Source organism: Cydia splendana, chromosome 4, assembly GCF_910591565.1.
Source record: "Cydia splendana chromosome 4, ilCydSple1.2, whole genome shotgun sequence".
NCBI lineage: Eukaryota > Metazoa > Arthropoda > Insecta > Lepidoptera > Tortricidae > Cydia > Cydia splendana.
In genome coordinates, this window is record NC_085963.1 from 11,330,902 (window position 1) to 11,343,664 (window position 12,763).

Below are 12,763 nucleotides of genomic sequence, written 5' to 3' on the forward strand. Positions count from 1 at the left end.
GCCCGCAGAGAATATAATCACTGCGTTTTAAGAGACGGGACTTCCATAATAGCGATTTGATTAGTCTGTGTGTATGTTTGGTGTTCCAATCATTACCAACATGTATGACAAAGAACTGTCAAAGAACAATAGTACCAACATAACAGACTTAAATAGTGTAGTATGCAAGTAGCAGAGTTAAATATGCCACACGCTTGCCTATTTTATCGATATCGATAAATTGGGGAGGGTTGAATGAAACATGGGCCCCTGTCAACAAATTTCGTACTAGAAATCAGTCCACATTTAAGTCGTATGTTATATATAGTGTGGACTTTTAGTGGACTAATACATGGTTGGACTTAAATGTGAACACGATTTTTATTTATTAAAATAAAAATATGTAAAATGATTTTTTTTTTATAATTTACTATAATTAATTTAAAATGCATCCCGACGCTCCAACTGTCCACAGGTAACAGAGGAAAATGTGTGTTCACCTGATTAAATGTTTTTTTTAATATATATAATATTCTTGAATAATAAAATTAAGTCTTCCTTTACAACTTATTTGCGCCACTGCCTGCATCTGAAAACATTTGATAAGTTAAAACAGAGACATACTTATCCTTATATTTTAGGTTAAAATCTTAAATAATAGAGAATATCACGCAAAACTCTGCGTAGGTAGCGCCACTACCACTATCTGTCACAATCTGGGGGTCTACCGCAAAACAAGAAAACCGAAATTTCGTTATCCTCTCTATCACTCTTGCATATTCGAGCGATAAAAAGGCAGATAACTAAATTTCCATTTTTCGCGTTGACCAGTACTTAGGACCTTGTTAACAAACCACCTTGATGCATCAATGTCATAATAGTTTATTGTCTGTGAAAACTTGTCAAAAAACAGTTTAAGGCAGAGTATGTATTAGTTAGTCTATGAATTTACTGGAGTCGGTAGTACTGCACTCTGGCGGCAGAACATTGCAGTAATATCCCCTATTGAAAAAATGCCCCAGAACGAAAATACTGGCCTCACAAATTGGTATTCTTGCGACCACACCTCATTTTATCGGTGTTTGACTGTTTTGGAAAATAACGAAGGCTTTTAAAAAAGAAATTGCAAGAAATACGTAAGTAAAACCTACGAACCGCCATGACAAGCAACAAAGCAATGTGGCTGACAGTTAACTTGACAGATAAATAGCACTGACGTTTTATTTTGTTTTTTTTTGGCTATGGCTAGGTCACTGAAGTCCATACAAAACCTTTTTTTGTTCCTAGTTGCGTCAGCCTGATGTTGTATACCAGGAAATTCACTCATTTTATTTTATTTACATTGATAAAAAATTAGGCTGCAGTCGATATCGATACTTCGTATCGATACTTGTAGTACATCACTTGTTCACAATGAAAGTGGATATGAAATATCTAATTTTCGATGTGTTTATAGCCTGCTACACCAAAATAAGGCTAAAAGTATCTAAAGCAATACTTACCGGTCTTCATCTAATGGAAATTTCGCCATAAACTTCCTTTTTTGCGATTTTCGCGAGCGTATCAATTGCCACATATTTCGCACTGAAACAACTTAGTTTTCGTTGGCATTTAAACAAAATCTATTGCCTCACTGTATGTTCTTATCACGTTTGACTGTTTTGGAAAATGACGAAGGCTTTTAAAAAAGAAATTGCAAGAAACACGTAAGTAAAACCTACGAACCGCCATGACAAGCAACAAAGCAATGTGGCTGACACTTGACTTGACAGATAAATATAGCTGGTCAAGCAGATCTTGTCAGTAGAAAAAGGCGGCAAATTTGAAAAATGTAGGCGCGAAGGGATATCGTCTCATAGAAAATTTGAATTTCGCGCCTTTTTCTACTGACAAGATTTGCTTGACCATCTTATATCACTGACGTTTTATTTTGTTTTTTTGGCTATGGCTATATAGGTCACTGAAGTCCATACAAAACCTTTTTTTGTTCCTATTTAGTTGGCCTGGCCGCTGACATTCGGAATTTTCATTAAGCCCGCTACACACTCGTGCGCGAACCGAGGCGCGAAGCCGCGAACGCGAGTGTGTAGCGGGCTCTAGGTTTCTGTACGGAGTGACAGGTGGGAACGGGACGTCGCAGCCTGGCCGCAAACGTTCGGAATAGGGTTGGCAACTGGCAAAGGTTTGCATAGATGGCGCCATCATAGCTTGCCCCTTTTTCTATGAGACTTGGCTTAAAGGTCTGGCATCCAGGGTATTGACAAAAAATTACACAATTCTAGGGATTGACAGGGCAAGCTATGATGGCGCCACCTCCTAAAAACTTCCACCGGCCAACCATGGGCCAACCCCATGTAGAGCAACGTCCCGTTCCCCCCTGTCATTCCGTACGGAAACTGGATGAAAATTTCTTGCGTCTTTGGTTAACCTGTAGTTTGTGACCAGAGGCATTTGATCGATTAGTTGCACTTCTTGGTCAATAAAGTATTAAAAATCGCAGACAGTTTGTTGTGCTTCTAGCGGTATCCAGACGGGACTGAACCAATCGGTCGATTTGTTCAGTCCCCTCTAAATAGGGAATATTAGGCAAAGCTCTGCGTAGGTGGCACAACTAGCACATACAGTAAACAAACATCATCTTGCATATTCGAGCGATAAAGAGGCAGATAACTCAATTTCGATTTTCGCGTTTACCGGTAGGCCCTTGTTAACAAACCGCCTTGATGCATCAATGTCATATTTTATTGTCTGTGAAAACTTGTCAAAAAACAGTTAGGTTAGTCTATGAATTTACTAGAGTCGGTAGTGCTGCACCCTGGCGGCAGAACATTGCAGTAATATCCCCTATTGAAAAAATGCCCCAGAACGAAAATACTGGCCTCACAAATTGGTATTCTTGCGACCACACCTCATTTTATCGGTAATATCGGTCATTATCGGCGGTTGAATTCGGCGAGCCAAATTGGCGTTTGCGTCCGCACGTCCTGATTCGATCGGGCAATTTAATCAGATTGGAGAAAAATTTACTAGTCTGGATACGCCTTTCTCTCTGTGGTGTATAGCCCGCTCCACACTCGTGAGCGAATCGCGGCGCGAAGCCGCGAACGCGAGTGTGGAGTCGAGTCGCAGGTCTGCGTTCAAAATTCCACATTCGTGTTCGCGGCTTCTCGCCGCGATTCGCGCATGAGTGTGGAGGGCACTGGTGTATGATGGTGTATCACTGATGTGTTTGTGGAGCCCTTCAGACTAATGTCACTCTTGGAGCGAGTTTCGATTTCGACCATATTTTCGACCGTTTGATGGTTTGACGTTCGTTTGACAGACAAATCAGACAATAGACATTTGATTGACCGTGAGAGTCGTGAGACCGTGACGTTCATGTGACGTTTTGCTTTCGGATCGTATATCGTAATATGTCGTTTGGGTATGTAAAATTCGAATCGCGTTCAAAGCAATATTGCTTAATAAATATATATTAACTGACGAGAAGTATGTTTCGGAAATTGTGTATTGCAAGGTAATTATTGAGGCAATATTTTGTGCATTATCTGTCACAGACACTGATCTCGAAATTGAATAACTTAGCACCTATGTAATTAGGATTGTTAATTTATTTTAAATGTTCTATTTCGTTTTTCAAACGGTTTCCAACATATGCTGCGATATAATAATCGAGGATTGAACATTTCAACAACCACATCAGTGGTTATGCTATGTAGTTGGCTAATTATTTAACATTCCAATTCCTACATTCAGTTGACTTGACTGGTAGAGAATTTCTTATGCCATCAAGTCCACCATTTTATTCACTCTTTAAAGGTACAGATAGGTTTTCTTTAAAGATAATAAAATATGGTGGGGACCTATTACTACATACTAGTGATGTACCGACTATTGATTTGGCCGACTAGCCGACTAATCGGCGCTCGAATGGCCGATTAGTCGGCTAGTCGGCCAGATCATTAGTTTCGTATAAGTTCAGGTGAAAAACAATAGTTTTGCTCCTTTGGTTGCACTATTCATCATATTAGCTTGGCTAAAAGGTGTTCTCTACAGGTTCATAGACCTATCACAAGAATCCTCGTTCAATTTCTGTCTTTAGTTCTTTTATTTTGTGATCCTACGTAAGAACCTAACCCCTGTGGTCAGCGTCTTTACGAGCAACGTGCCCTGTCTAAGTCTCTATACCATTTAAAAAAAAACTGAATAATGATAATAAAAATAATACTATAGAACTTGCACATGAAATTACACGAGAATCAATTGAGATCAACCTGTAGAGGAAAAAACCAGCCCCCCAACATACGATAACGGTCAAACGGTCAATTGTATGAACAAAAGTTTTCGTATGCAACCCTGAATAGGTATTTTAGTAAAATAAACATAAAACGTATGGTAAATATTGACTGTTGATTTCTATTTTTTCTATTTTTCTTTCACTAATAAAGTGCCGACTAATCGGCCATTTTTGCCGACTAGTCGCCGACTAATCGCCGACTACAAATGTGGCCGGATAGTCGGCTTTCCCGACTAGTCGGCGACTAGTCGGTACATCCCTACTACATACTTCTCTCATCCTTGCGTCGTATTCGTCAATATTGAGGGTTGTGACCTCCCTTTTGTATCACTTTCTCTCTTACGATCTATCTCCATCTGTTTCTGTCTTTGGCGGTGTGGAGAGCCATGTGAGCTGTGGATTCAAGGGCGGTGCCGATCTGGTCAGACCAACATATTGGACATACTGCTGGTAGTGTTTAAAAACACTTTCATACTTTTAAAAATTAAATTGTTCTATGATCTGATATTTATCAAGCGGCTTAAGAACTTATTTTATTTTATTCCTACAATACTGTGTCACATAATTAAGCATACTATATAATACTCAATACACATAGGTTTAGGTTGCAGGTTTTCTCCTGGTTGTTAATCGGGTGAAGATCAATGAGAAGGAACCTAAGACAGCGCTGCCTCCACAGGCGTAGGTTAGGACTCCCCTGTAGTATTCAGGGCAGTCTGCTGCATTACTGCATTTACTGGAAAACAAATGAATATAAAAATTTTAATAAATGACAGTGTAGATAGAACAGAAGTATTCAGTATTTATGTATAGTTGGTCAAGCAAATCTTGTCAGTAGAAAAAGGCGCGAAATTCAAATTTTCTATGGGACGATAACCCTTCATGCCTACATTTTTTTAAATTTGCTGCCTTTTTCTACTGACAAGATTTGCTGGACCAACTATATATTACAATTTAACAAAAACATAACTACCTATGTCAAAAGCAAAGCTATGTCGGAAATGTTGGCCATGGTAAGGCGATTAGCAACTGGATACGATTCACACGTCGCTCTAATTAAATGATTGAGGGAGATTACACTATGCACATATAATAGCGACATCCCGCTCGCAAATCGGAACGGTGCGAATAGTATCCAGTGTGCTAAGCGCTTAAGGCATAAGGCATAAGGCATTCACTGCCAGTGACCTGCTACTCCTGCTAGGTGGGTTTTCTGTTTGCAGGCACTGAATGCTTTATCAATGTTAAACATAGTACCCACACAAAGGCTTGCTTTTAATCAGTAACGCCATCTACATTTTTTTAATGTTTCAATCAAGGTTTCAACAGGGGTGCGAAACTCCTGACTTCGGTCAAACTCGGCTCCGCTCGGCTCAGCATCAATTATTAGGCCCCGTTCGCACGGCAGCTTTTTCAACGCGCGTTAAAAAAGCGTTTGAATGACACAAATGGATAACCATGTATGTATTCACACGAAGGCGGTTTTTAAGCGCGGCGCTTTTTTATCGAGCACTGTTCGATTTTCGGCGTTGAGCGTTGGCGTCAAATTGAATAGACCATACGGAAATCCGTGTATCTGTTCTCACAAGCGTTGAAAAAGCGCCGGCGCTGCTGTCAGTTGGCTGTCAAGTGTCAATTTTTGGTGTCAATCGTCAAGATTATTATTAGTTTCACCCTAAAAATGTCAACTTATGCTTACAAATTCCTGAAATATTCAAGCTATATTCAAATAATACGTCGTAATAGCAAATAAAGTATGGCTTTGCTGAGATGCGTACGTGGCAGTACGACTCACAAGTGATTTTTAAGCGTTCATATGAACACAAATATTGGAAACGGTAAAAAAGCGCCAACGTCGGGTTTTAACGCAACGCTTTTTAAGCTGTCGTGCGAATGGGGCCTTAGGGTTGGCACCACTTGACTTCCTTTTGCGTGCACGACCACAGATAAGATAATCACTTGATTTTTGGCAACCCTAAATAGCCGAAAGGGATAGTGCCATATATTAGAAAGGGACAGCATTATTCGACCCTGAACCGCTGTCAAACTTCGTTTTTGTAGGAAGTTTCCTTTCTGTACGGTAGTACTATTAATTATTCTGTGGTTTCAATAGATGTCTTTCGTATTCTGAATTTGTTTACTCATTCAGTGAGCTCGTCAGATCTTTTTGATCCGTGGACCGCAGCCGATCCTCCGCTTACGTTTCGCGGGCCGGATTTTAAAGAATTTGGTATTTTTTGCGGGCCAAATTGTAGTTGCGAGACCACTGCGTTACGTGCAAAGGTCAAAACGACATACAACAATAAACAGGTCGAGACCCCGCTAGTTGGCGCCATTTGAAGTGTTTATAACTTGTCTTTGGTACTTACTAATTTTCAATAGCAACGACAGCTATACCGGTCACCAGCTTGTCAGCAAAGGTGACGATGGAGTATATAGCAGCACCCTGGTGCGAGTGAGGACCTATCAGGTCCGCGGTAACGCATAGGCTGGAAACTAGTGTTATTGAGCTACCAGCGCCTGAAAAAAATGGAGGGTTAAATTCAAAATAGTGGAATTCAGAACTCACGAATTCTTTATGCAAGCCAGGAGAATTATTTGGTTTAAAAATGGACTGTTTTTAACTTTTTATATTATCGGGTTCTGTATCCGAAGATTCCGAAGGGTGACAATATCAAACCGATCCGCCCGTCTGTCAACGAATTCTATCTCAACAACCGTTGTAACTAACAGTTAAAATTTAAATAAGTTTAATTATGTAAATCTTAAATAAAATGGGACTCAATGTAGGTATTGTGTACGTATATGAAGCCATTACGCACCCATTAAAGCTGCTACTAGATAAATTTGCACTATGTTGGCGTGGGGATCTACTCCGAGTGCGATCCACAGACAGCTGATGAAACTCAAACAACTTCCTACTAAATACGCCACCTGGTAAACATATAAACATATTATATTAGATACTTACGTATGTTACATATTATCAGATTATAAGAGAAAACTGTCAGAATAGCGACCGCGAGTTATAGCGCCTACTGGATCTTTAATAGCTAAATTTCATATTTAGATTTTAGGTATTTGATAATTATTTCGATTAAATTGTTCACGTGATTTACCTGGTTACCGCAACTGGTAATCTTGCTTTTAAGGAGGAGAGATGAGAAAAAAGACGATATATACAGCACCAAAGGCACGCTAGCCACCAGCTCGGACCCTGCACTAGGGTTGACTGAGAGTCTCTCTTCTAGAAATAGGGGCACATATACCAATGTAAGTGCCCAGTATAGTCGCGAGAAAACGTATCTGAAATAAAAGTTATATTATTAACAGATTCACTGTCAGCGACCCGCTAAGCGGGTTCTCTGTAAGTAGGACATTTTTGCTACAAAAGTGGAAAATACGTTTTATCGACTACGCTTGTAGTGCGTACTAAGCACTAAAAAGCTTCGGTTTTGTTGGCTAACTCTTAAATTTTTTTCAAAACCTTTGATGTCACCCCATTTCGCCTCGTGTGACTGTCTGCCTCGTTCTTTTCCACATAATGTTGTCGCACGAATCAGGTCGGTCTGTGCAGACGTGCCTCTCCTGTATTAAACGGGAAGGTACGTCTTTACAGAGCGAGCTGCTTTGCGTTCCAATTTCCGCTAGGTGGCTCCTTTGTGTCCAGACATATACTAATAGACAAAACATATAGGGTGACTGCTATAGTTATTGGCCCCTCCATAGTAAGGCAGAAAGAAACAAGGCAATATATTTCTCATTATTAAGAGTGGCAAATTACTATGGAGGACCCAATAACTATAGCAGTCACCCTACGTGACCGACGGTTAGAGTGATAAAGAAGAATAAGAGGAGAGAAAATTTAATTTATAAATGTCAACTCACAATAAACTTGTCTGATACAGGAGCGGCATCCGTAGAAAATGATAAATTTTAGATTTGGCATCAGTCTGACCATTCTGTTGCTCTGTGTCGTGTTCTTCCTTCGTCAGCAAAGCCGAGGAACCGTTGGTTACGGTATGGCCATTGCTCTTCGATGGCTTAGACGGTCTCAGTTTGAACAGGATGTGAAACAACGTGAATGCTGTCACGCCTATCCCCGTTATTATCAACGCGACGTCCTGAAAAGTTTTATGAATGGAATAAATAAGAGTTGTCTAATTGGTTTTACTTTCTGATGTTCTAGATGCCGATTTGCGAGTTAAGTTTATTGAATGTACCTACGCGTTCCGCGCTGGATTCGCCTGGGTAACACTTTGGTAAGTTTTAATAAATTACCTAATCCTGTCAGATTACACTCTCCGGATAAAGAATTTTGAGTTATTATACATTTAAAGGGACACAGCGACACAGGCACTTGATCTGTTATGACCGTTGCCTTGCCCGTTTTTTAAGCTTCTAACTTGCTTTGTGCTACAAAAAAATATGTAAGTAGGTAGCTACTTTTCATTATCTACATTTTGTAACTTTCACAATAATTAGGTATAACATGGTATAACTTACGCGTAATTTGTAATCGTCTGTTGGTCCAATGAATGTGCTGTAGTTGGTTGCTCGTAATACTACCCAAGTAATGAGGTAGACTGTTATGCTTGACGTCACTGAAGCCATATATCTTAAACAATGAACACATTACATTTTATTCGAAATATTATTCGGTGATATTTAGTGAAAGACAAATTTGTAGGAGGTCATATCATTTATCACTGTATAGCAGGTAGGTATAGGTATCTACCGCGTTTTGGCTCGCATTTTGTACCGAGTGCGAGTTCGTTGGTGTTAGAGCCGGTTCTGTAGTGGACAAATCGGAAGAGAGACTGAGAGGAATATGCATCTTACCGTCGTACCTACTTGGTGTAAGCTGTCGAAGATGCTCAGTTTTATTGCCAATACTAGTTGGGGTATCTGAAGATCTGGAATACGGTCTAATCGGTCTGGAAGAAATGATGAGCTCGGTGTAGTAGAGGGGCATCCACCATGCGAGGTAGTCGACGTCCGCGCCGATCCAGCAACCCCAACAGCGAATGGCACAGGGAATACGTATAAGTTGCCTTATGAAAGTAAGTTCCGAACGAACTTGCAGGCTGTCGGAAATGTTCGGTATCATTGCCAGATGCGATATCTGTAGTATGGCCCAACCGATCTGGAAGAAGGTGATGAGCACGGTGTAGTAGAGGGGCATCCACCATGCGAGGTAGTTGACGTTCGCGCCTATCCAACAACCCCAACAGCGGATGGCACAGGGAATACGTATAAGTTACCTTATGGAAGTAAGTTCCGAACGAACTTGCAGGCTGTCGGAAATGCTCGGTATCATTGCCAGATGCGATATCTGTACTATGGCCCAACCGATCGGGAAGAAGGTGATGAGCACGGTGTAGTAGAGGGGCATCCACCATGCGAGGTAGTTGACGTTCGCGCCTATCCAACAACCCCAACAGCGGATGGCACAGGGAATACGTATAAGTTACCTTATGGAAGTAAGTTCCGAACGAACTTGCAGGCTGTCGGAAATGCTCGGTATCATTGCCAGATGCGATATCTGTACTATGGCCCAACCGATCGGGAAGAAGGTGATGAGCACGGTGTAGTAGAGGGGCATCCACCATGCGAGGTAGTTGACGTTCGCGCCTATCCAACAACCCCAACAGCGGATAGCACAGGGAATACGTATAAGTTACCTTATGGAAGTAAGTTCCGAACGAACTTGCAGGCTGTCGGAAATGCTCGGTATCATTGCCAGATGCGATATCTGTACTATAGCCCAACCGACCGGGAAGAAGGTGATGAGCACGGTGTAGTAGAGTGGCATCCACCATGCGAGGTAGTTGACGTTCGCGCCTATCCAACAACCCCAACAGCGGATGGCACAGGGAATACTTATAAGTTACCTTATGGAAGTAAGTTCCGAACGAACTTGCAGGCTGTCGGAAATGTTCGGTATCATTGCCAGATGCGATATCTGTACTATGGCCCAACCGATCTGGAAGAAGGTGATGAGCACGGTGTAGTAGAGGGGCATCCACCATGCGAGGTAGTCGACATCCGCGCCTATCCAACAACCCCAACAGCGGATGAATAGCATGGGGAATGTACATGTTACCATGATGCTCCCTGAAAACGAACACATAGATCTCGTCAATATTAATATATTTAGTAGGTAATCTTGTATTGCATTTATCACCTGTCGATTCAATCAGCTTACCTACTTACATTTCAAGCCAATCTGATGCAGTGCCTTTTAATTATTTGGCATTTTCCAACAATCGTCGGTAAAATTTTGTTATTTTGTTAGAGTTCAGAGGGACTACCGGAAAAATCGTAAATCGAAATTTAGCTTTTCGATTTTTGCCCGAGACCCTTAGATCTGCTAATCAGTAGCAGTCAGGATTCCTTTAAAATTATAGTCACGAGTGTGTTACAAATGAAACAAGGTGCCCATTGTATTTATTCTCAGAAGCGGTTATTATCAGGATAGATAGGATGGATAGGATGGAAACCGAACTTAATGGATGCCATTATTACACCCTTACCTATTCATGCTACTGCAAACCTTTGTTAAATTTTGTCCCTTTCTAACACAAATGTCAAAATAAGGACAGATAATAATTATCAACTTGTTAGGCTTGACAGGCGTTTATAAATAAGGCCATTAGAATTTTAAGCAATAATTTACATTTACATCATTTCATTAAGACAGTATTTGGTTTATTTTACATATTTATTATCAATAGGTATTATATACATACCTGTTAAGTGCCAGGACTTCTTAGTGCCATACCTATCTGCCATGATGCCTACCACTGGAGTAGCTATTGCATCAACAATTTGTCCTGGAAATAAAAACAATATTCATTAACATTTATCTTTTCTTTAGGTGCCTACTTATTACATACTTTCATTATGGGCCAAGTGTTTGCGAGGGAAGCCTATAAAATCTAATGAATACCCATAAAAATATTATACCTAAAATATGTCATTATTCTTTCTAGGTGCGTTATAAGAAATTATAAAAAACGATACGTAATAGGTACGATCACGATAAACGTACATAACCTCTTTAATCTTCCTCCTCCCTCCCTAAAATTGACCACCTATAGTAGTTCAAACCCAGTTAGTTGTAAAAAATAGTCAAAATGGAATGGGCATCTAACCTGTCATAAGTAAGAATCCAGCGACAGCGGACCTCATTTCCAGCACCGCTTGAAAGAAAAGCATCATGTAGGAAAACCACATGGCAGCGCAAAGGTCGTTGTGCACGTGCCCCAGGCCGAAGAGAACGTGCTGGTGGTCCCGCCACCATTGTCGTCTTTTCGATGATCGGCTGAAAAACACAATCATGAAACATATATTATCGTAGTCAGTACTGAAGGCAGCATCCGAGAGGTACAAAGTATATTTAAAAACCAATTTGATTACAATGTCTGTGCACATAGATTGTACACATGCAATTGCAAGAGGCGCGTGCATCCAATATGCATTTTTTTTCGAATACGTCAACTAATCAGAGATTTATGACCGAATTGCTAAATGCTTTGGTTATTAACTCATAAATCAAACGTGCTCGATATTTGCATACTTTGTAGATATAGTGCATTAATTACGGCGGGAGGTAAACAAGGTAGAGTCTATAACATAGTACTTAGGTATTTTTATGAATAAAAAACTAATAGTTTACAAGTTTTACAACGTCACATAACCACGGTTACGTTATTTAAACACAATTAGCATACGTAATACAATATTTGCTTATTAATCAATAAAGTTTTACAAAATATTAATGAGATACTAAAAATATTGTTTAAACTTATAGGTTTTTATAACATATAGACTACATAGTCTACATAGAGCAAATATTTTATAACCTGTGGTTATATAGCGTTTATTAGGGATCTGAACGTTTGCATGCACAAAATTGGTCAGAATAGTTCACAAAATTGTTCAAATTGCAGAGAATAGGTAGATCACAAATTAGATGACGTCCTGAATGGAACGACCCGGTAAATTACCCACCTTAAATCAATTTCAACTTCCGCCTCCTTCGCGTTTTCCACCATTGTCTCGTTAGCATCAGTTGATCCATATTTGGAACACATCCTTTCTTTATTACTAACTAAAACTAAAGTATACTCTGTATTAACGCATTAAATATAGTAGGTACACTTTTGATCATTGGCAACCTACCGAGAGATCCAACAACGTATGGTCTGTTATTGAGCTAAACTTTGCACTTTCACTTTTGATCTTTAGGCATTACGAAATTTACATTTTGATTAAGAACAAAACGGTTATTGAGTAAATTAATGAATAATGTTATTAATGTCCTAAAATTCTGTAACGATAACGGTGCGCGCGTGTGTCGTCAAAGAAGACTTACAGGCGTTTGAATTTGATGCGGTCCCTATCCTTACTATAGCTGGATGAGCGAATTATTAATTGACGTCTGGAATCAACTGATGATACAATGATGGATTGAGTGCAAGT

The 12,763-nt window shown here is 40.0% G+C and overlaps 1 protein-coding gene across 1 annotated transcript; it reads right to left on the reverse strand.

Annotated features, from left to right (window-relative positions):
* Nucleotides 1-4,778: 4,778 nt before the first annotated feature.
* On the reverse strand, nt 4,779-12,436 carry LOC134789955 (major facilitator superfamily domain-containing protein 12-like). Its single transcript, XM_063760686.1, has 10 exons — nt 12,293-12,436; nt 11,434-11,603; nt 11,029-11,112; nt 10,171-10,393; nt 8,783-8,894; nt 8,165-8,400; nt 7,396-7,582; nt 7,099-7,210; nt 6,646-6,796; nt 4,779-5,012 (listed from the first exon to the last, which is right to left on the reverse strand). The coding sequence occupies exons 1-10, from the start codon at nt 12,373-12,375 to the stop codon at nt 4,877-4,879; spliced, it is 1,494 nt and encodes a 497-aa protein (XP_063616756.1). The 5' UTR covers nt 12,376-12,436; the 3' UTR covers nt 4,779-4,876.
* Between the last annotated feature and the right edge of the window lie 327 nt (nt 12,437-12,763).

Excerpts from the sequence above, each read along its gene's own strand:
- LOC134789955 (XM_063760686.1), bottom strand. The coding sequence starts at position 12,375 with ATGTGTTCCAAATATGGATCAACTGATGCTAACGAGACAATGGTGGAA. Across the intron at positions 11,113-11,433 it reads TGGATTCTTACTTATGACAG|GACAAATTGTTGATGCAATA; the intron begins GTTAGATGCCCA and ends TTTTATTTCCAG. Across the intron at positions 7,211-7,395 it reads TTACCAGTTGCGGTAACCAG|GTGGCGTATTTAGTAGGAAG; the intron begins GTAAATCACGTG and ends TATGTTTACCAG.